Below are 25,945 nucleotides of genomic sequence, written 5' to 3' on the forward strand. Positions count from 1 at the left end.
AACCTATATGCTCTATCATCCCAATTACACCACAATTACATTATATTACATTCTGTTAAGAACAAATTTATACCACCAGGAAAATGATCAGAAGTTGTTACCAACTTAGAGAGAAGAGTTGAATAGGTGAAGTACAGAGAAATTTTTAGACCTGTAAAACTATTCTGTATAACATTATAATGGGGATACCTGGCTTCATGTCCTAGTCAAACCCATTCAGCACAGAGTAATGTATGTAAATTTCTTTAATTATCAAGACATTAGGAAATTCCAGGAAAGACCATGACAAGAGACTTTACTAACTATATGACAAATATAAGAAAAAAATCTCAAGAAAGAAGATAGGAAAAGATGACAATCTAAGCAACTTTAGAAACTAGTGGAATCTCTAGGACTAAAGACAAAAAGAACTGTCCATAGGCACTATACTCAATTTGAGAAAGTTATTTCCCACAAATAACTACTACAAAAGAACATTGTTAACTGCACATTTATGGATGGCAGAGGGTATAAAAAGGTTTCTCATTGTTTGAGGAGAGTTAACAGATATGCAAGGTGAGAGAATAAATGATTCATGTAGGAATGGATTTTTAGAAACTTCAGTATGAAGTCATGCTTAGCTTTATATAGATGCAGTGGATTACATATAGAAATATTTAAAGATATGTGTATATACACAAGTTAGAATATACATATATTTTTCCTTGATCTGTCAGATGAGAGGGTCTGTATGTAAGAAACAACATTCCATCTTATAGGGTGAATCTGAAAGATGAGTAGAAGATGAGAACATTCAAATTATATTCAACCCATTAAGAAAAAAGCAGTTATCTTTACTCACCTACCCCAAAACCCCATTTTTAAGTAAAATAATCTAACCAAAATCTTCACTATGAGAAGAAAAATCTCAGATTTGGAAAAAGCAAAATAAACATAAATTTTTCCACAATCTTATAAAGTCTAGAGTAGAAATATTCATCCTATCTAACAAACTGAGCAATTATAAATGTGTGCAGCAAGCAGAGGCAGAGGAGAAAACACAGCTGTCTATAAATTCTGGCACACTCAATAGTAAAGTAAGGCAGATGTCAGGAGAATCTCCATCTTTTAGAAACACTATTAAGAAAGAATATCTAATAAAATCATTAATAAAAAGCATTAATCCACATATATCTGTAAAATAGTTATACAAAAAAGAATTTTACATTCTAAAATTCTTGCTAATTGAAAATGGTCATCACTCACTTCTAGTAATTCTGATACAACAGGCAGAACTTCAGGATTACAGATATCAATGGAGTCATCCCGGTATGTCTTCTTTTTATAGCAGATATTACCCAAATGTAGTATTGCTGAGAGGAGAGAGAATATCCTGTAAAAATAAAAACACAACTTACAAATTGAAAATGTGCATTCTCAAAGCTTGTTTCATTTTAAAATTCTTGCTAAGCAAAATACCAGTACAAATAGTTTTCAGAAAAACAAGAAACATGAGAATAACTACAAATAAATCAAAAGTCACTGTTTACTGCAAAGTGCTATACATGACCTTAGTTCCAGTATTATACCATTTGTTATGTAGTTGTTTCAAGAGATTTCTTTTTTTTTTTTTTTTACATTTGAATCAGATGGGATATAATTTCTCATTTTTCTGAGTGTGCAGGTTGCAGAATCACATTGGTCATGCAGTCACATATGTACACACAGTAATAATAATGTCTATTTCATTCTACTATCCTTCCTTTCCCCCATCCCCTCCCCTCCCCTCACTTCTCTCTACCCAATCTAAGGTGACACTATTCTTTTTTTTTTTCCTTACATCTTCATACATGTATTTTATATAACGATGAGGATCTCCTTCCACCTTCCATGCAATTCCCCTTTCCCTCCCTTTCCCTCCAACCTCTCTTCCCTATCTAGAGGTAATCTCTTCACATGCTCCTCCTCCTCCCTACCCCATTTTGTGTCACCCCCCCCCCCCTTATATCAGAAAAGACATATGGCATTTGTTTTTCTGGGATTGGCTAACTTCACTTAGCATAATCTGCTCTAATGCCATCCATTTCCCTCCAAATGCCATAATCTTATTATTTTTTGGTGCTGAGTAATATTCCATTGTGTATATATGCCACATTTTTTTATCCATTCATCCACTGAAGGGCATCTAGGTTGGCTCCACAGTCTAGCTATTGTTAATTGTGCTGCTATAAATATTGATGTGGCTGTGTCCCTGTAGAATGCTGTTTTTAGGTCTTCTGGGTATAGACTGAGAAAAGGAATAGCTGGGTCAAATGGTGGTTCTATTCCCAGCTTTTCAAGGAATCTCCATACTGCTTTCCAAATTGGCTGTACCAATTTGCAGTCCCACCAGCAATGTATGAATGTACCTTTTTCCCCCACATCCTCGCCAGCACTTGTTGTTTGACTTCATAATGGGTGCCATTCTTACTGGAGTGAGATGGTATCTTATAGTAGTTTTAATTTGCATTTCTGATTGCTAGAGATGATGAGCATTTTTTTGTGTATTTGTTGATTGACTGTATATCATTTTCTGATAAGTGTCTGTTCAGGTCCTTGGCCCATTTGTTGACTGGGTTATTTGGGGTTTTTTGGTGTTTAGCTTTTTGAGTTCTTTGTATACCCTAAAGATTAGAGCTCTATCTGATGTATAAGGGGTAAAATTTTGTTCCCAGGATGTAGGCTCCCTATTCACCTCACATATTGTTTCTCTCAAGAGATTTCTTGCCTGAAATTGTTATAGTATTTTAACAAGTCCATGTGTTTACAAATACTGTTGTTTCTGTCTGGAATGCATTTTCCCCATACTATTTTAGAAACACTGAAACAAAATCTCTGAAGGAAAGGCCTCAGAATTTGCATTTTTATCAGTTATCTGTGGCTATTTTTTTATGATTAATCATGTTTTAAAATGCTTTTTCTTTGTTAAGTATGAGGCCAGAGTGGTATATTATCTAATAATTAGACCCCTTTGTGAAATACTCTAAACTGGATCCTCTCTCGTGTGCCTAGTTCCTATATCAGAGGAACATATTCCTCCAGTAAATAATCAATTCATCTACCTTTGCACTATTATCCCATTGACCCCAGTTAACTCTCTCTCACCCGAACTAGAAGAACTTTCTATCAAAATACTCTCATTTTTATCTTTCTCTTATTTTAAATAAACTGCTGAGATTCAACATGTTCTTCTCTTCAAAGTAAGCTTAGTAAAATATTAAATCACTTGTTTTCACCTTGTTACTCCTACTTAGTACCACATTTGGCATCTTCTACCCCCTAATATATCTCAGAGGTTACCAAGGACTTCCACACAGCTAGGAAGAGATATGAGATTATCTGACATTTCAGAGGCATTTAACACAGCTAATCACTTCATTTAAAAGCCCTTTCTGAATCTCTTAAATACATATAACTTTGTACCTTTACCAGTTGAAAATAACTACTTGTCTTCCTAAAATTAGGAAGTATTCTAAATAAAGCAAAAATATTGCTTTAGGAACCAGATATACTTTGAATCAACATCTAGTTCATGAGTCTAATTTTTCAAATAACATAAAATTTTTAAATGTTTGAATCACTCTCATGATTCAAAGAAAATATACATTGTAAAGGAATAATTCATTAAAGTTTACTGAAATAAAGTAGAAAATAAACTCAATATCAACAGAAACATAAAAACTAATGCAAGTCAGGCAGCCTCAGCAAAGAGGGGGATGCCAGGCAACTCAGTGAGACTCTTTTTCTAAGTAAAATACAAAATAGGGCTGGAGATATGGCTCATTGTCAAGTGCCCCTGAATTCAATCCCCATGACTAAAAAAAAAAAAAAACTAATGGAGGTCAAAAAACATAACAAATTCACGACCCACTTTTTCAACAATTATTTTTAGTGGTAGTTTATATGGTAGCTAACTATATTGTTTCCACATCTGGGATTTAATAATCAGCACATTAATGCTCTCCCACACAAATATGTGATCCATCAACAATTATGTCATATAAGTAATCCAAAGCACTATAAATCAACATAAAAAATATTTTAAAACATGAACAAAAATCCCTGTTTTCAAAAAGTACTTTTCTTGGTGGTGGTGCTGGAGATTGAACCCAAGGACTTGTGTAAGCGAGGCAAGCACTCTACCAACTGAGCTATATATCCCCAGCCTCAAGAATATAACCTTACATTAGGTGATGGCAGTAAATAACTATACTATAGGTCAGATATTTTTAAAATACAGAAGGTAATAACAAAGCACAATTATGGAAATTTTTCATTCAAAAAAGGCAGGACATGAACAGAGCTTTAAAGAAAACAAGTTTCAATTTGCATATCAAAATTAAATTGTGTTTTGTTGTCAGGTATGCATAACAGTAAGATCACTGATACAGAAAAAGAGGAGTTATAAAAGTAGCATTATACAGTAATAATTTTGTATGTGTGTTGTTTTTTTAAAGTAAGGTGCATGGATAGCATTCAGGGGCACAATGAATGTTTATGGCTGTACATTTTACAAAAAAGAAGAGCTCCAGCTTTCTCTGGATTCTCAAAGAACTTATAACAAAAAGAAAAAAAAAAAAAACAGCTGAGGCAATAGTTAGAAAACTGTTTGAAAGAATCAAAGGAAATAACCAGGAGTGATGGCACATGCCTATAATCCCAGCAAATGTGAGGCAGGAGGATTACAAATTCAATATCAGCCTCAGCAACTTAGACCCTGTTTCAAAATAAAAATTATGAAAGAGTGGGGATATAGCTAGGTTCAATCCTCAGTACACACACACAAAAAAAAAAAATACAAGAAATAAACTCACTGTCTTCTTGTCTTCGGAAGAAATCCTACCATTTCCATGGCCAGTTGTAAGCGTTCAAAGTCATGTCTCAAATCTTCTCCCTCCACCGAGAAGCAATTCTGCGTTAGATAAAAAGAGAAAAAAAATCAAAATTACTATTAAATAATGTAGACCATTAAGAAATATGGTAATTTAAGATAAGTACATGTATGTATAAATGCAAATTAAAACTGGTAGACTATTTATACATACCTGGATTCATTATATTTCCTATCTGACTACAGAGTTATGCAAAGTAAACACATACCTACGAAAATACCAGTAAGTTACCTTTTCTCCCCCTTTCACAATTTTCAAGACAAAAATTACTTAAAATAGAGTGTTATAGGTACTTATAAGGTATGTTAATACCAAGTTTGATTTTAAGTAATTCTGAAGAATTAAGAGACTCATATTATTTAAGAGAGCTCAAGTCTACGAGCAAATGTTATTTATTCAACAAATAAAATTTAACAAGTACCCATCACATTCAAGGCACTGAACTAAATCCTGGTGATACAAAAATAAATCTTAGAACAGGCAGTAATGTAAGTGAGAATAAGATCATAGATTTACATAATATGAAGCATTTTAAATTATGTATTATATTATTAGCTATATTTCTATTATTTCACAGTTTCTAAGGAAAGAATAAAAATAACATGGCAATCAAGCAAAGAAAGAAAGAAATACACGTAAAAGTTTTTATGAAATTCTCAAAAAATACATATGAGTCAGTAAAAAAGTTATGGAGTAGCAGTAAAAACATTATTTTATTTAACCTTTACATTTCAGTTCGCAAAACAAACAGTAACGCAGTGTGGATGTAATCTAAATCTTTAAAACCTTTTTACTACATGTTCTCACATTACTTTGTACTTACAGAGTCAAACACCTCTTACATTTGTGCTTATAAATGCCTATTTTCCTAGATAATGCTCCATAAAGAACTCAATGAATCTGTCTTATTCATTGCAGATCTCAAGCATCAAGTCAACCCCAAGAGGAATTACTGAAGTAAATACATAATCATTTAATCTTAAAATCCTACCTCGTATTTCAACCCTAAAATTCCAAGCTTAGTTCAGATAAATAAAACAATCAGGTGAAACTGACCATTTATACTAATGACCATTTATACTGATAGACCAGCTTTAAAGAAGGATAGTAGACATCCAACAAAATAATATCAGTATTTATTTTCCACATTTTACAACTGAGAAAACAAAGGTTAAGACATGTTAACAGCAATAAAAATAACTTCTGTTTAAGTAGATTATACCATTTGAATATGGAAAATCTGTACTTACTAAATATCTACTTGATATGTATAATTGCACTAAATCCTCAGAACACAGAGGTAATTAATATACATTTACAGACAACAAAACATTTAGAATTTTAAAAACTTGCCCAAAGTCAAAATCTTATAAACCACTTCCAAATCCTCTGCTCTCTTCCCTACAACCCTGAAGCCACTTACTTAATAGGGGTAACCCTTAAAAGGAATTAAATCACCATTCAATAGCTAACAACAGTTACCTCATAAAAATCAATTTTCTCACTATAGGTTTCCTTGGGAGCACTCATATAACATTACAAAATATATACATCATGCAGCACAAATGGTAGAACAGTCCTTCAACAATCCTCTCAGGATATAATGCTAGTTACATAAATTCTAGTAACTCATAGGAAAAGAAAGTTTAGCTTGTTCCCAAATGTACTAGAGTTAAGTGTTATCAGGCTAAAACTACAGGATATTCAGAATGACTGATTTATTAACCAACTTGTAAGAACAAGAATCAGAACATAATCAAAGTTCAAACTAAAACAGATTTGAAAATACAATAAGCAGGAGAATATTGATGAAAGCAATATTAAAAGATTAGATTAAGGTCATAAAAATCTTCTCAAGAGAAAAGATGGATAACAATTTCAGTGATGGCAGCAAACAGTAACAACCAGTTTTTCTGCACTTAGTGTTCAGAATTCTATCAAGCTTTTCATATGCATTGTTCAAATTAATATTTCCCCTTAAGATAAGAATGAAAGAATTAAGCAACCTTTCTGAGGAGCTCAAAACTAGTTAAATGGAGGTACTTTACTTCAGAGCCCAAATTCTTAAACATTACTTACACCATCTCTGAACAAATGTAGATCAGTTCCTGTCCTGCCTACATTCCAAAGATAACCAATTCACTTGATGTAATAAGGGAAAGATGGAAAGGAGGAGCATCTTAACAATGGCAAAACAACTTAAAATTTGTCTATTAAAATTCATCAGAATTTTATAAATTTAAATGTATAGAATTTATTTCTCAAAATGTTATATCTAAAATCAAACTTTTCTTGATTGTGAAATGGTAATGTAATTAAACTTTACCTAAGAGAGAAATTAATATCCACACAGATTGGTCATTCTAAAGTGAAAATAGACTACTTTTTTAATATTTATTTTCTAGTTGTAGTTTATTTTATTTATTTATTTTTATGTGGTGCTAAGGATCAAACCTAGGGCCTTGTGCATGCTAGGCAAGCACTCTACTGATGAGCCACAACCCCAGCCCCAGAAAACAGATTACTTTTGCAATTAGTGGAACTTATAATCACATGCAGAGAGAATTAAAGCTGTGGATTTTTAAAGCAAGGACTAAGACATGTTATGCTTCCAGGAATAAATTTAATAAATTAATTCATTAATTATTAATAAACATATCTGTGTTTTTAGCCTTTACATCTTATCTAATTAAAAACTGAATCAACAAAGTTTTTTGTATTCTTTTTACGGCTAGAAACTTGTCTTTATAAAATATAACAAGTAAAGCTCAATTTACCCATTTTTATTACGTTTTATATGTCCTTAAATAACTCAATTTTTTTTCCTTTGTTTTTAAGAGAGAGAGAGAATTTTTTAATATTTTTTTTTAGTTTTTGGCGGACACAACATTTTTGTTTGTATGTGGTGCTGAGGATCGAACCCGGGCCACACGCCATGACAGGCGAGCGCGCTACTGCTTGAGCCACATTCCCAGCCCTTAAATAACTCAATTTAAACCCTAAAAATCTTATAGGAATTTCAATACTTAACTTTTTAAACATTTTATTAACCCAAGTAGCCTGTTATGCAATTTTTAAAAAGAAGAAAAATATACATGCATTCATTTTGTGAAAAGATTGTTGGCACAGGAAACAGGAATAACGTAATTTTTTAAAAATAAATAATCACTACTCATAATATGTGGTGTAATAAAACAGCAAAATAGTAATTTTTTTAAATCTCAGAGAAAATAACATAATTCATACAGATCCATACATAACAATGCTGCAGTTCATTATCAAAATAAATACTAAATGTAGATTAAACATTAGCAAATTTTAAAATATCCAAAATTGTAAACTGGTTTTTAATCAAACCATATACATATAAATCAATCATTCAGAGAAATCAAATACTGACTGATCTTCTTTCCTAAACTGTTTTCAAGATGTATATAAATAAGCAACATGAGGGCCTTTTAACAGGAACACATAATATTTAGGTACTTGTACTGACCGGCTCATAGTCATAGCAATAATCATCCCAGCTCTGTCTGAGGGGTTTCTTTGTTATCTGAAAGTAAGGCAGATTAGTTAGGCAGAAGTTATTAAGTAATGGTACACTTCTCTAACAATCTCTTAGATGTTATGTGCAGGTAGCACTACTGCTATCTAAGTAGAAGTTACTTTGTATAGCAATATAAAATAAGAAAGAAGCATTCAGATCATGGGAGATCATATATTATTCTGTCCAACCCATATATGCTACTGTCCACTGACTCTGATATTCATCAACTGATAAATCCCACATCCTATGAATACTGATATTAGAAGGAAACAGAACTCTGGATTTCCTACTACTAACAACTATCAACTCATTTATGGATGATTACTACCTTGCAAAGAAGAAAATATTTAATCACCCAAATACCAAGCAAGTAATTTACACAGAGAAGGAAAAAAAAGCAGAAACAGAATTGGCAATTTTTTTAAATTTTCTTAATTCTGCCTGGTAAAAATGTCTATTATTATATCATATATAAATGGTATTTTGAATAACTTTGAAATTCTTGATATATTAATATAAAGCTAAGGAAAATTATATTAACATGTAATTTCAAGATTAAGAAATATAAGTTATACAGTACACTCTTAGGAAAAATCTAAGGTGTTACTTTCATAACACTAAATACAACCTATAATCTTTGAGTCATCATTAAAGTATTAATTAATTTAAAAATCTACATATGTATTTTTTAATTACCATAAAGAAATTTTTTCCATAGACATTATATTTTGCATCAAACAAAAAATAAGGAGAGACAATCTATTAAATGGTCCCGTTATAGCAATTCCATTAATACTGGTTTTAGAATTTTTGTTAATATGAGGAATAAAATTAGAGAAATCAATGTTATGAAAATTATGAGAATCACTCCTTATTTTGGAAGCTTAGGGGTAAATATTGAATTTTAAAGAAATATTTAAATTCTTTAATTCATTTGCCTTTCAAATTTTTTTCTTTTTTTGTCTCATTTTAAAAATGAGACAAGGTCTCACTATTTTGCCCAAGCTGGGCTTGAACTTGAAATCCTCCTGTCTGAGGCTGCAGGTACGTGTCACCACACACAGTTAGAGGAATTTCACACTAAATGTTTAAAAAAAAAAAATTCATTAAATTGTAAAGTCAAACTCTTAAATCAGTGTCATAACATCCTGCAAAGAGGTAGTTGCATTAAGACTGTAAAACATGCAAATCAGGTTTCAGGTAATCCCTTTATAAAGGACAATCATTACTCTGTAAAAAGTAAATCACTTTGGCAAAATCACATTTCTCATACGGAATAATACCAATAAGCAACTTATTATATTCCATCACAAAACACAGAAAGAGTACATATAACTAATTTTTAATACACAAGGGTGATGATAATTTGTATATTTGAAAATTGCATCATATAAATTTTTAAATTGTATGTATGAAAATGCTAGTTAATATCCATTACCAGGTTTGGGAAAGAAAAGACTAGGAAATAAAAGCTTTCTTCAAGGATGAAAATTTAACATGCCCTACATTTCAAAATGCTTTTCTTGAATATCTCACCTGATTGAGATAATGATATTCCTCTGGCTGTTTAAGATGAAATGCTAACCTCTCTTCTTCACTTGCTCCTGCCAGAAGGTAATAGAATACATGATAGTTCCTATTGGAAACAAAGAAAAGTAAAGCCTTATAAAATGAATGTGGGATTTACAGTAATCATTTTACAGGAAAAAATGAGGAAACATTATTTAGTAAAATGAATTAGAAGGGCTTAATTTTTAATACAAATGTAATGGATTCAATATTTAAGTTTTCCTACAAAAGAGAATGATGTTTTAGGTTCAGAATGTAAAGGAGAGGAACAAAGGTAGCAAAATGTCGTTCTTATAACAAACGAGAAAACTTGCAAATTTGTCAGAATTAACTTCTTCATAACTCTGTAAATTTTTAAAAAATTGCAACGATCACCACTCATGATGGCATATGCCTGTAATCCCAGCTGCTCCATGAGGCTGAGGCAGGAGAACTGCAAGTTCAAAGCAAAAGCAAGGCACCAACCAACTCAATGAGACCCTGTCTCTAAATAAAATACAAAATAGGGCTGGGGATGTGGCTCAGTGGTTGAGTGCCTCTGAGTCAATCCTCGGTATTCCCAGTCCCCAAAAATTGCAATTTCACCAATTTATCAGTAGTCTTGAAAACCAACAGCCTGCAATCATGGTGGCCACCAGAAGACTGGCAACCACCAGAAGGGATGTAACAGGGTTGAAGCTTATTCAAGGACTCATTCCCTAAATACCAATATTCTAATTGTCTGGTTTTTCCTCAAAGAAGCCATATATTCAAGTCTCTTTTTATATGACCTGATGGAATTCACATAGTTGGGGTAAATAAGAGGTTAACAAAAAAAAAAAAAAAAAAAAAAACTTAAGGTGAAAAGTTCCAATATATTTCTGGCAATCAAAGAGACCAAACACACGCATAAGCTGTGTACTAGACTAGGATTGTATGTACAAAGACCAGTTGAGGTACAAACTCTCAACTCTATCTAACCTTGAAGGTCTGGACAAGCAAGAAATAAAGACTAAGGTGGATTTAAAATATGCCTAGCAGCTGAGTATTGAAGGCACAACCTTCATCAGATACACGGAGAGCCTTGTGGTGAAGAGTAGAAGACTTATTTATTTCCAAACATTTAAAGAAATCTCTGTCCAATCATTAACTGACAACTAAATGAAATAAGCACTCAATGATCACACTCAAAAAAAAAAAAATACAGATTTTACAAAGTTGGTTCAGAAAAGTCATGAAATAGTCAAACAGAAATAAAAACAATTACAAAACCTGAGAAAGGAAAAATCCATCTCCAGGGTTGCTACATTATATGATTTAAAATGTCCAATTTTCAATAAAAAATTATGACACACACAAAGGAATAAGAAAATATAGCAAAGTAGAAAAAGGAGAAAAAAATCATTAGTAATTGTCTCTAAGAAATCCCAGACATTACACTTATCACAAGATTTTAATCAGCTATTTTTTTCCTTTCTTATGTGTGTGTGTGGTGCTGGGGATTGAACCCAGGGCCTTGTACATGCGAAGCAAACACTCTACCAAATGAGCTATATCCCCCAGTCCTTTTTTTCCTTTTATTGGTCCATTATAGTTGTAAATAATATTAGGTTCATTTTTACATAGTAAAACATGCATGAAATTTAATTTATTCCATTTCAGCCTCTAGTACCCACCCTGCCCGCCTCCTCTATTCTGCTTCTTCTCCTCTACGAGTCTACCTTGCAATCACTTATATGTTTTTAATTAATGCTTTAGAGATATATATAAAAATGAAATTCACGGTGATATATGTATACATGTACATTGCATAATTTTGTCAAATTCCTTGTGCATTTCCCCCCCTTTCCTGTCCCTCCTTCTTCCCCTTAAATTTCTTTCTACTCCTCTGATCTTCCCTCTCTATTGATCTGATAGCCAACCCCCCCAACACACTTCTTCTTACCCATACTTTGCTCCACCTTCGGCATATAAGAGAGAATATTCAGCCCTTGATTTTCTGAGACTGGCTTATTTCACTTACCAGTTCCATCCATTTATCACCAAATGCTATAAGTTCATTTTCTTTCTTTCTTTCTTTCTTTCTTTTACTCAGTCACCTTACTGATGGCCACCTGAACTGGTTTCATAACTTGGCTATTTTGAGTTGCACTGCTATTAACACTGATGTGGCTCTATCACTAGAGTATGCTGTTAAACAACTATTTTAAATATAACCAAAGACTAAAGAAAATCCTATTTAGTGAAATAAAGTATAACAATAATATCTCAACAAATAGACTATTTAAGAAAATAATCAAAAAGAAATTTTGGAATTGAAAGATATAATTGAAATGAAAATTTTTGTAAAATGGTTGCTGAGTTCAATAATAGATATGAATAGGCAGAATAAATAATTGGTGAACTTGAAAGAATCATTGAACTTGAAGGAAGAAAGGTCAATCAGACTAGTCTGAAGAAGAATAAGAACAAAAATGAAGAAAAATGGACAGTCTCAGATAGTCCATCATTAAAAAGAACAATATATATATATATATATATATATATTATATAATATATATTTTATATTTTACATATATACATATATATACATACATATGTGTGTGTGTGTGTGTATATATATATATATATATATATATATACACACATATATATATAAAACGAGAAGCCCAATGTAAGAAAAGAATAGGGAGCAGAAACAATATTTGAAAAATAATTGGCAAAAACTACCCCTTGTAATGGAAAACAATCTGCACATCTCTTAGGGTTTGGAACTTGAATGCAACCCCCAAGACTTGAGTGATTGGATCAAGAGGGCTCCAACTTCACAAGTGGTTTATTCCATTAATAGCTGAATGAAAGTGGTGGAAACATAGGTGCTGGAGCAAAATTAAACGAAGTAGGTCACTGAGTGCGCTCTAGAAGGGAATTTCTTATCTTGCACCATCACGCACATGTCTGTGCACGCTGCGCCTGTCTTCCTTTCTTTCTCTCCCTCTTCTCTGTTCATGCCAGCTTTCCTCCAACACACCCTTCTGACACTGATACTGGGTCTCTCCTCAGGTCCAAAGCAATGGAGCCAGCCAACCATGAACTGAAACCTTTGAAATCATGAGCTAAATATTATCTTTCTTCCTCTAAGTTGTTCTTTCCAGGTATATTTGTCACAGTTGCAAAAAGATAATTCAACATCCAAGAAACTCAACAAATTCCAGGGAGGATAAACTCAAAAAATTTCACACCTATGCAAACCAAAACTGTTGAAAGATAAGTCCAAAAAATTTGGAAGCACCAAAGCATTATAGCTTATCAAAATATTCTAAAATAAGATTGACAGCTAGTTTGTCCTAAGGAACTATGGCAAAGGGATAACACAGTCAAAGTGCTTTAAGGGGAAAAAAACCTGTCAACCACCAATTATGTATTCAGAAAATTATCCTTTAAATATCATAGAGAAATTAAAACATTCTCAAATATACAAAAACTAAGATTCCATAGTTAGCTGTTGGGCCCTGCAAAAAAATATTAAGGGGAGTTTTTCTGGCTGAATTAAAAGAGTATTTTTTTAAATATTTATTTTTTAGTTGTAGTTGGATATTTATGTATGTATCTATCTATCTATCTGTCTATCTATCCTATTTATTGTATATATGGTGCTGAGGATTGAACCCAGGGCCTCGCACATGGTAGGCAAACACTCTACTGCTGAGCCACAACTCCAGGCCCTTAAAAGGGTATTAAGGAAGATTTAACTAAACATAAAGAAATAATAAAAACACTGGTAAAAGTACCAATAAATTTAAACATAGGTAAATTTAAAAGAAAGCATACATTTTTTGTTTGTAATGCTTTTTCTAATAAACTTAAACCGCACTGAGCAATAATTATGAAATCTAAGTTAATGAATGTACCACTGTAAATATGTAATCTGCATGAAAATAACAGCACAAAATGGGAAAGAACAGATCAACAGAAATACAATTTTTTGTACACTATCAAAATTTAGTTGTTATTAATCCAAACACAACTGTTACAAATTCAGATATTAACTATAATCCCCAGGGAAACCACTAAAAATTTACTGAAAATAATAAAATAAATACCAACAGAAATAAAATGGTACCATAAAAAATATTTACTTAACACAATACCAGTACTAGGAAAATAGATGAAGAAAAATATCATAACACGTTCAGAAAACAAAGAGCATAAGAATATTCTACTGTAATAGTAATTACATAAAATAGAAGTGGACTATACATTCTATCCAAAAGCAGATAACTGGCAAAGGATTAAAAACAAAACTTAATCAAACTACATGCTACCTATAGGATACACTCTTGAGACTCAAAGACAAATAAGTTGAAAATATATAAAAAATATAAATTTCCAAACTTCCCATATATAACATGCAAACAGAAACCAAAAGAAAGCTGGAGTATCTACACTAATATTGGATGAAATAAGACTTTTAAACAAAATTTGTTCCTAGACACGTAAGACAAATCCATCAAGATACAATAATTCTAAATATAAATGCAACTTAAGCTGAGCCCAAAAATATATAAGGCAAAAAGTGGAAAGAACCAAAGGAAGAAATAGACAACTCAACAATGATGAGAGGCTTTAATACTCCAATTTCAATAATGGATGAATAACCAGACAAAAGATCAATAGGAAAAAAGACTGAAAAATACTACCTAACAATCATCTATAGAACACTTTCCAACAGAAGGATATACATTTTCTTGAGTTCACATGAAACATTCTCCAGGATAAACCATATGTCAGACCATAAAATAAGTCTCAATTAAGGAAACTGAAATCATACAACACCCACTTCAACCACTTCACAATAAAATTAGAAATCAAAAGCAGAAATCTCTAAAATTCACAAATATGTGGAAATGAAATAACACTCTCATAAATAACCAATGGATTCAAGAAGAAATCACAAAGGAAATACTTTCAGATCCACAAAAATATTAATACCCCTTAGTATCTATCAAGGATTAGTTCTAAGACACCCCTTCACCTCCAGATACCAAAATCTGAAGATGTTCAAGTCCATTATATAATAAAATAGCACACAATTTGCATATAAAACATGTACATCTTCCAATATGCTTTAAATCATCCCTCAGCATAATACCTAATACAATGTAAGAAAAATAATTGCATTACTATAATATTTAAAGAATAATGAAAAAAACTGCGCATTTTCAGTACAGATGCAAATTTTTCCCAAATATTTTCAAACTGAGATTGGTTGAATCCATAGATGTAGAACACACGGATACAGAGAGCCAACTACATGCCAAAACAGGGGAAATAGCTGAAGCAATGTGTTAATGGTTTGTATTTGAGGTATCCCCTAAAAGCTCATGTGTGACGCAATGAAAGAGGTTTAGAAGAGAAATGATTGAGTTATGAGAGTCTTAACCCAATCCATGAAATAATCCCCTAATGAGATTAACTGAGTGGTAACTGTAGGTGTGTAGGGTGTGACTGGAGGAGGTGGGTCTCTAGGAGTGTGCCTTTGAGTTAAGTATTTTGTATCTGGGGAGGGGAGTTTCTATCCCTCTCTCTCCTGATCATCATGTGAGCTGCTTCCCTCTGCCACACTCTTCTGCCATGATGTTTAACCTCTCCTTGAGCCCCAAGGAATGGAGCCAGCTGCCTATGGACTAAGTCCTCTGAAACCCTAAGCCCCCAAATAAATTTTTGCTTCTCTACAGTTGTTCTGGTTGGATCTTTTAGTCAAAGGAGTGAAAAAGCTGACTAAAACACAGTGATTTATACCTGTAAACCTTTATTAAAAGAAAAATATGGGGCTGAGTCTGTGTCTCAGCGGTAGTGCACTTGCCTAGCACTTGCAAGGTGTTGGGTTTGATCCTCAGCACCACATAAAGATAAAAACAAATAAAAATAAAGGTATTGTGTCCAACTACAACTAAAAAAATACTAAAAAAGAAAAATCTCAAATCTATAACCTAACTATCTACCTTAAGAAACTAGGAAAAAAGCAACATTCTAAACCAAATGCAAGCAGAAGAGATAAAATAATAAGCATCAGAGCAGAAATAAATAAAACAGGAAAATAGAGGACATCAATGAGACAAAAAAAAATAGGTTTCTTGCAAAGATCCATAAAATGAACAACTTTAAAATGATATGAGAGCAAGAGAAACAGGCAGAAAGATAAGGCTGGCAGGTAGAGATTCAAATTTAGAAACAAAAGATTGTAAGAGATACTATAAACAAAATTTGTTTAACAAGTTGATAACCCAGATAAAATGGTCAAATTCCTAGAAAGATGCAAACTACTAAATCTGACTAAAGAAGAAATAGTCTGAATATATCCATAATAACCAAATTGTTTGAATTAGAAATCAAAACTTTACATAAATGAAAGCCCAGAACCAGATGACTTTGTTGGTGAATTCTACCAAACATTTAAAGAACCCAATTCTTCACAAGCCTTTCCAAAATATTATAAAAGGGTACAGTTTCCATTTTATTCTATGAACCAGTGTACTACTACCCTAATATCAAAATAGAAAAAGACATCACACCCAAAAAAAAACTTAGAGCAATAGACAGAAAAATCCACAACAAAATAATAGCAAGCCAAATCTAACAACATATCATAAGGCTTGTATGTGCACGTAACTGCAAATCAAATCCATCAAGGTGTCAGAGAATGAATAAAGTAAAGAGTAAAGCCTCCCATTCATTTCTAAAACCAGGAAAGCAGGCTGATATCCCCACCATTCCACTAAAGTGTATATTCCTATAATCTGAGCAACTTGGGAGGCTGAGGCAGGAGGATCACAGTTTGAAGCCAGCCTCAACAACCTTTCTCAAAAAGGATGAGATATAGCTCAATGATTAAGCTCCCCAGTTAAAAAAAAAAAAAAAAAAAAACGTGGGGGACGGGTGGTCTGGGGATGTGCTCATACCTTGAGTTCAATCCTCAATACAGGGGGGTACTAATTAATTGATTGATATCAACCAAGTTCTAACTAAACTTGGAATGGAGCCATTTGTTTGATTTGATCATAGTGAACAACACTTAGATAATGTTTAGTCCATAAATAAATGCCTCTCACTTCATACTGTTTTTGTTCTGTTTTTAGCTGGAAGGGGCCTTAGGGATCATTATTTTATTCATTCAACAGATATTTCAGTGCCTACTATATGCTAGACAATGTGTTAACTGAGCATGTCAGAATGAACAAAAGGTATTACTCACCCTCATGGAACTAATCAGAAAAATGTACTAATAACCTCCTAATAGCAGCACCTGCTAAGCCCCGTAAGCCTTTATGAAGCTACTCTCTTCCTAAAACTTCCTCCTTTTTTCCACTGCTTGGTGCTAGGGCCTTGTATATGCTAAGCATATGCTCTTACCACTAAGCTATTCTTCCAGTCCTCTCCCTTTGTTTTGAAACACCTCTAATTCCAATATCCTCTATTTCTGCTAGCCACAAAATAAATACAAAATAACTGAAAAACCAGACTTCTTATCCTAATCCTGCCTGTAATTCATTAAGACAATGTTACCATTAATTACTGAACTTTTATTATATATGAGGACCACTCAATAAGCATTTTTTAAATTTCAATTAATCCTCTAAACAACTCTAGAATAGTTTTCCATGTATAAAATGGGAATAAATGCCTAAGAGACAAGTGAGATGCCTGAGTCAAAGATTTTTAATGTACGTCTATTTAACTTCAAACTTTAGATCTTAACTTTATTTTGTCTCACTATATCATGAAGCAAAGCATTTCTCTCTTTCATACTTGGTTTCTTCATATGAATGATAACACATACATCATGTCTAAAGTCCCATATTCCTCAAATATTGTAACTGAATTAAGTGCTCTATTTGGAATCTTTTTTCAAATTAGAAAAACAACAATTAGATACAAAGAAAAGGTTTTATCACCTAAGAAATGGTTTTCCTATTCTGATGGTTTACCAAAAATTTAGAAAAAGCAATAATTCTACATACCAATAAAATCACCTAATAGGGACTGGAATTATAGCTCAATGGTAAAGTGCTTGCCTAGCACATGTGAGACACTTGGGTTCGATCCTCAGAACCACATAAAAATAAATAAATAAAATAAAGGTATTGTGTCCCTCTACAATTAAAATATATTTTTTTAAAAATCACCTAACAACCTCTGAAAATCCACAGAATTCTGTTCACGAAAAAAATAACAATTACATGTAAAACTACACATGGTGTTAAGTGAATTCAAGGGTCTTCTTCTTTTTTTTTTTTTGTGGTGCTGGGGTGTGAACCAAGGTCTTGTGCATGCAAGGCAAGCACTCTACCAACTGAGCTATACCCCTAGCCCTGAATTCAAGGTCTTAATATACAAAGTAACTAAAAGTCAATCTGTACACTATTAATGCTAACTTGATAAAATTATACAAATAAAAATACATACCGTTCATTATGCTCTTGATAAACAAGCCTGGACTTCTCTAGTAGATATTTTTCAACATAGGCACTAGAAGAAAAGTAAATTCATAAAAGTAATAAATACAAAGCAGATACATATTTATTTATAATGATACGAAAGTACAAAGAATATGCTCCAGATCATCTTAGTACATTTACCATTATAATTGTTAAGGATGCTGTATTATCCAATGTTAAGTCCACAAACTAATGAGTCTTAATACAGCCAAGAGAATGAGATGGGTAGAAAGATTACATCAAAAAGAGTTAACATACTACAAGCTATAGAACGGACTTTAACCTGAGGAAAAAAAAAAAATGAGGAACTGAACCATCAATTTTATTTCTCATATTTTGTTCTTTGCCAGGCTGTACCTTCAAGTTCAATACCTCTCATCCAAACAGGAGCAACTGCCTAACATTGTAATTTTCTAGAAAAGGGTTTCTAAAATGTTTAGATTTTTAAATTTTACACTATTCTATCCAAATTACTTTGGGTTAAATTTGACTTGTGAGCTGTGTTTAACGCAATTCCTCCCCATCACATTCTCTCTACTTAGTTATAAATACAGGTTATTTTCTCAGGCATATCATTCATTCCCCACTACACTGCTCAACATTCTTCCTTCCACTTGTAATTCCTTAATCTATTTCCACTCTCATTTTAGTGAATATCATTCCTTTATTAATATGGAGCTCAAATATGGCTTCTTTTCAAGCATACTACTACTACCACCACCAATTAAATTATCACTCTTTTCAAAGTATCATAATAACTACTATGCAACAGTCTACTGCAACAGACTCTTAATCTGTCTGAAAAGTAAGAAAAGGTATTAATATGAACTAATATGTAAACTCTCACAACCATCCTTCATAGCAAATATTACATCCCTTATTTTACAAATGTAGAAATTGATGCTCAAAGATATTAAGACCATATACTAGTAAACTGTACAACTATGACATAAACCCAGGTCTGCTTTAACTGCAAAAGCTCTCCCTTCCAACTAAACCAACAAACTACTTCATGGAGTAATACCTTTTTTCTTCCCTCAATCCACAGGTGATACTGGTACAGTGTTATTCATCTACAACATAAGATCTAGTTATGTTATTCTTTTACTTTCACTTGCTCAACATAATGAAGCACACAGAGGTAAACTGATATTATGTCTGTGATTTTTTAAAAAATCAGCATAGCAAAAGAAGAAAGGGGTGTTGTGGTTGTGGCTCAGTGTTAGAGCTCTTACCTAGCATGTGTGAGACAATGAGTTCGATCCTCAGCACCACATAAAAAATATACAAATAAAATAAAGGTACTGTGTCCATCTACAACTAAAAATATATTTTAAAAAAAGAAGAAAGGGCTACATAAAGCAAATATGACGAATTTTAATCATTGTTGAATCTTACCAGGAGTTACTTGTCCTATTTAATTTGTGTAAGATTGTTTTGTATAAAATTCTTTAATCTGTTTCACAATGTCAAGAAAATATTTACAAACATCTGAGTTTTATTCACAAAACTGGACATCAACTGACCACTATGACCATGTTCTATAACCATGTAGCTTACTTCCTCAAATATACCATGTTGTCATATTTCCACTCATTTACTAATTATCATTTCAACTAATAATGTAATATCCCAGTCCTTCTTGGAAAATTTTCAATGGAAATCACCTTTTTTTAATATTTTTTAATTGTAGATGAACACAATAACTTTATTTTGTTTATTTTTTATGTGGTGCTGATGATCAAACGCAGTGCCTCACATGTATGAGGCAAGTACTCTACCACTAAGCCACAACCCCAGCCCCTGGAAATCACCTTTTTATGTGAAACCTCCAGACACGTATTTCAATCATTGCATTGATCTCATTTACTGTAATTAAATTATATAAATATCTGTCATCTCAAAACAGACAATAAGACCTTTAAAAACAGAAAACTTGTTTACATCTTTTTATATTCTCCTTACTTATCACATTGTCTGGTTCTCAAAATGCATTCTATAAACCTTGTTCAGTAAATAAAATAAGGAAAGAGTAAAAACTGTTTAATACATATTTCTTGGCTTATCAACAAAGAAGATTATTATTGATCATAACATAACAAAAAGGTTAATCTTTAAGATATTAACACATAACAGCCTGAATTTCCTTCAAAAGATGGGAAAATGTCTGCTATTCCTGAATCACAAAACTGTTTTTGAGAATTTAATAATATTTCATAAGTTATAAAGCACTATGACTTCACCTATTATCAATCTATGCTACAGCACAATCAGTAATACTAAGAAAAGTCTGATGACTTGACTGTATCCCACTTTTATGAATAAAAGTACCAAAAGTATCTAATTAGCCTTCAGAATCAGAAAAATAGATGAGCTAACAATCTTACCATAAAAAAAGGACTTATCTCTTGTTTTTGTTTTTGCTTTTCTTAAACTGGTTTTGGTTTTCTACAGGTGGTAGAGGGAAACACATAGTAGGTGGGGTCGATAATTTTTTATTTAAATGCAGAAATAATAAAATTTTAAAACAAGTAAAATAGCATGAAAAAGAAAAGTACTGATAAATTGCACTTATTAATATGGATCCAAGTATCATAATGAAAACTAACAAACAGATCCAGATGTGGTAGAACATGCCTATAATCTCAGCAACTCATAAATCACAAATTGGGGGTCAACCTTAGCAACTTATCAAGACTCTGTCTCAAAATGAAAAATTAAATAAATATATAAGCAAACAAAAGGACTGGGGATGTAGCTCAGTGGTAAAACACATTCAATCCTCAGTACCAAAAAAATAAATTTAAAAAAAAAAAAAAGAAAAGAAAAACCTAGCCAATAGAACACAACAACAAATTTGGGGGTGGGGGCAGTATTTACCAAGTGGAATTCCTTTCCCAGAAATGAAATATAGTTAAATAGTGGGGAGAAATGACAATATTAATAAATCTCAGGATAAAGACATGATTAATCTCCATAAATACCAAAAAGGCTTCTGATAAAATTTAATACCTATTACTGACAAAAGCACTAAAGAAAATTAAAATCAAGGCTTAATTGGTTAACATAATTAAAGGTCCTAAAGCCAGTATTTTACTTTTGGAGAAAAGGTAAAAAAAAAAAAAAAAAAAACAGTCAAGTAAAGTACAGAAACAATATTATTATGCTATTGTTATACTTTGGATATTAAATGTCCCTCAAAGGTCCACATGCTAAAGACTTGATTGCCGGTCTGTGACAATGGGAAATGGCAGAACCTTTAGAAAACAAGACCTAAGGAAGCAAATTAAGGTATTGCAAACATGCTCTGAAAGGGGCAATGGGAATTCTGGGCCCTTTCTCATGGAGACAGTAAAAAGATTAGTAGTTGCCAAAGGTTACCAGTAGGAGGTGGAACTATTCTGTTTTACCCTGTAATGGTGAGTACATACCTTCTATACATTTGTCAAAAACCATGGAATGTACAATACACACAGTGAACCTAAGAGCAAATTATTAACTTTAGAATTAATAAGAATATGTCAACAACATTGGCCTAGCAATTGTAACAAATGCACCACTAATGTAAGATATTTATACTAGGGATTATGAGGTTATGGAACATAGTTTGAAGGAATATAAGGGGATTCTCTGTACTTTCCACTTGCTATTGACCTAACACTGCTCTAAAAAATACTCTATTAGTTTTTTAACGCTACAAAGAATATTGCTGGCACAAAAGACTCTGTTCTTAAGACTATATAAGAATTATTACTAAACAAAATTCAATCTCTTGATTTTAAGAACACTAATATCAGCATGTACAAAAGTATAATTATTTTAGTATAATTAGGGAGTCAAGTTTTATGTCCAACTTACTTGAAAACCATTCCAAAAACTAAATGTATATATAACAGAGAAAAGTAAATGCAACAAATTGTTCATAATTAATAAATATAAGTTAAGAGTGTATGAGTGTTACATATTCTTACAACCTGAGGTTTAAACTTTTCCACAAGGAAAGAAAAATGAGAGGAAAAAGTTTTAGGCCAGCATGTTGCACACACCTATCATCACAGACACTTGGGAAGCTGAGGCAGTAAGACTGTGAGTTCAAGGCCAGTCTAGGAAAGTCAGTGAGACCTGGTCTCAAGATAAAATTAAAAGGGCTAGAGATGTTATCTCATGGATAGAATGGTTGCCTAACATACATAACTCTATTCAACCGAGTACTGTACTTCCCGCCAAAAAAAATGTGGGTTATTTTTCTTTCTGAATACCATACACCAATGTCACAATTTGTAGCTCATAAAGGAATAATGACAAAAATAAAAACATTTCCCAGAGCAGTACTTACCCAAGTACAGTGCCTGTTTCCTGGTAATTAACTTGAATAAACTTGCCAAAACGACTTGAATTATTGTTATGAGCAGTCTTTGCATTTCCAAAAGCCTGTCAAAATAAATCATTCTCATTAGTTTCAATTAAAAACAATTTTTTTAAACAATGTTTAGGTCAGCTCAAAGACATAAAGAGATAACTGAAAGTCAATTCATTTTATATGTTCCAATTAATATTCACAGATCAGATAAAATAAAAGGAAGCAATTAATAAATGAAAGATCAAGAAGATTTTGTCAGTAAAATAATTCTTAATTTTAAAAACCTAATGCTCAGTAAAGTTCAAATTTCGTTTTCACATTTCAGAGCCAGCAAAATATCTTAATGTATTTATAATTTCTGAAAATCCAGTTAAGATGAAATAACAAGGGGCTAGTAAAAAATAACTTCATTAAAACAATTACAATTTTAGAAATGTATAAGTGAAATTTCATTAAAATCTTACTTTTATATACATTTAAAATAAAACTATAGCATTCATAACAAAAGAATAAAAACTATAAACTCCCTAAATGGCTACCCAAGTACACACCATGCAATGGACTGATGATACAATGACCAGTTAGAAATATTAAACATTATCAGAAGAAACCAGACATAGAGTACATACTATACAATCCATCTATGTGAAATTCTAGAAAAGGCAAAACAATAGTTACAGGTAACAGATCAGAGTATATATGGGAATTGGGGTGGAATTGGGAAATGTCTACAAAGGAGCCCAAGAGGTGATTAAGATATTCTAGAATTTGTTCATATAATGGTGGTTACTTGAGTATAATATATTCTCAAAACTAAATTTTTTCATTTGTTTTAATTAGTTACACATGACAGTACAATGATCTTGACATATCATACATTTAAATCAGAAGGGGTATAATTTCTCATTTTTCTGAGTGTGCAGGTTGCAGAATCACATTGGTCATACAGTCACATATACACATACAGCAATAATAATGTCTATTTTATTCTGCTGTCCTTCCTATCCCCACTTCCCCATAAATTTTAACCATGTATAGGTTTTGCTAAGTTTTAGCTCAATAAAAAATTATTAAAACAAGCTGGAGATATAGCTCAGTGGTAGAGTACTTGCCTAAGTATAAGGCAGCAAAGCTTGGGGTCCAATCCTAAGCACCGGAAGGAAAAAAAAAAAGACACTTCCCTAAAGTAATCCATTCACAATATATGTAGAAAAACAAAACTAGAAAAGACATGGAGTTAAAGATAATTTATTGCAGATTTTTTTTTCCTGTTCTAATAATCTCATTAGAAATGACCTACCCTGTAACTTCAAAACCTAAAGTAGCCATTTGCTGAACACTGCCTAGATGCAAAAATCATGTATGTGTTGAACTATAACAGTATAGAGTATACAAACATGGATACACACACACACACAAAGAGAAGGTGAGGAGGTAATCTCAACTGGTTCCTTAATAACTACTACATTTCTACTACATTCCCAGTGTGGTCAAGATCAGAAGCATAACAAGGTTGGTTCAACATACAGAAATCAATAAATGTAATTCATCACTTCCATAAGCTTCCTTCGCAAGAAAAGTAAAGCAGGAGGCGTCACAATACCAGACCTTAAATTATACTATGGAGCTATAGTAAAAAAAATAAAATACTTGGGAATCAACCTAACAAAAGAGGTGAAAGACTTATACAATGAAAACTACAGAACGCTAAAGAGAGAAATAGAAGAAGATCTTAGAAGATGGAAAAATATACCCTGTTCATGGATAGGCAGAACTAACATCATCAAAATGGCGATATTACCAAAAGTTCTCTATAGGTTTAATGCAATGCCAATCAAAATCCCAACGGCATTTCTTGTAGAAATACAGAAAGCAATCATGAAATTCATATGGAAAAATAAACAACCCAGAATAGCAAAAACAATGCTAAGCAGGAAGTGTGAATCAGGCAGTATAGCGATACCAGACTTCAAACTATACTACAGAGCAATAGTAACAAAAACAGCATGGTACTGGTACCAAAACAGGCGGGTGGACCAATGGTACAGAATAGAGGACACAGAAACCAATCCACAAAACTACAACTACCTTATATTTGATAAAGGGGCTAAAAGCATGCAATGGAGGAAGGATAGCATCTTCAACAAATGGTGCTGGGAAAACTGGAAATCCATATGCAACAAAATGAAACTGAATCCCTTTCTCTCGCCATGCACAAAAGTTAATTCAAAATGGATCAAGGAGCTTGATATCAAATCAGAGACATGCCATGTGATAGAAGAAAAAGTTGGCTACGATCTACATACTGTGGGGTCGGGTTCCAAATTCCTCAATAGGACACCCATAGCACAAAAGTTAATAACTAGAATCAACAAATGGGACTTACTCAAACTAAAAAGTTTTTTCTCAGCAAAAGAAACAATAAGAGAGGTAAATAGAGAGCCTACATCCTGGGAACAAATCTTTACTCCTCACACTTCAGATAGAGCCCTAATATCCAGAGTATACAAAGAACTCAAAAAATTAGACAATAAGAGAAAAAACAACCCAATCAACAAATGGGCCAAGGACCTGAACAGACACTTCTCAGAGGAGGACATACAATCAATCAACAAGTACATGAAAAAATGCTCACCATGTCTAGCAGTCAGAGAAATGCAAATCAAAACCACCCTAAGATACCATCTCACTCCAGTTAGATTGGCAGCCATTATGAAGTCAAACAACAACAAGTGCTGGCGAGGATGTGGGGAAAAGGGTACACTTGCACATTGCTGGTGGGACTGCAAATTGGTGCAGCCAATTTGAAAAGCAGTATGGAGATTTCTTGGAAAGCTGGGAATGGAGCCACCATTTGACCCAGCTATTCCCCTTCTCGGTCTATTCCCTAAAGACCTAAAAAGAGCATGCTACAGGGACACTGCTACATCGATGTTCATAGCAGCACAATTCACAATAGCAAGACTGTGGAACCAACCTAGATGCCCTTCAATAGATGAATGGATAAAAAAAAATGTGGCATTTATACACAATGGAGTATTACTCTGCATTAAAAAATGACAAATTCATAGAATTTACAGGG

At 32.6% G+C, this 25,945-nt stretch overlaps 1 protein-coding gene across 6 annotated transcripts in view; it reads right to left on the bottom strand.

Annotated features, from left to right (window-relative positions):
- Positions 1-25,945, bottom strand: part of Myo9a (myosin IXA) — a 259,456-nt gene that overhangs the window by 180,045 nt on the left and 53,466 nt on the right. For all 6 annotated transcript variants that reach the window (XM_071608439.1, XM_071608438.1, XM_071608436.1 and 3 more), the window contains exons 3-8: positions 22,840-22,934; positions 18,472-18,534; positions 9,994-10,093; positions 8,407-8,463; positions 4,833-4,930; positions 1,246-1,372 (exon numbers count right to left, since the gene is read on the bottom strand). In XM_071608439.1, the coding sequence (XP_071464540.1) occupies positions 1,246-1,372; positions 4,833-4,930; positions 8,407-8,463; positions 9,994-10,093; positions 18,472-18,534; positions 22,840-22,934 (540 nt within the window). The remainder of the gene's footprint in view (positions 1-1,245; positions 1,373-4,832; positions 4,931-8,406; positions 8,464-9,993; positions 10,094-18,471; positions 18,535-22,839; positions 22,935-25,945) is intronic.

This window comes from Marmota flaviventris, chromosome 2, assembly GCF_047511675.1.
Source record: "Marmota flaviventris isolate mMarFla1 chromosome 2, mMarFla1.hap1, whole genome shotgun sequence".
NCBI classification, from domain to species: domain Eukaryota; kingdom Metazoa; phylum Chordata; class Mammalia; order Rodentia; family Sciuridae; genus Marmota; species Marmota flaviventris.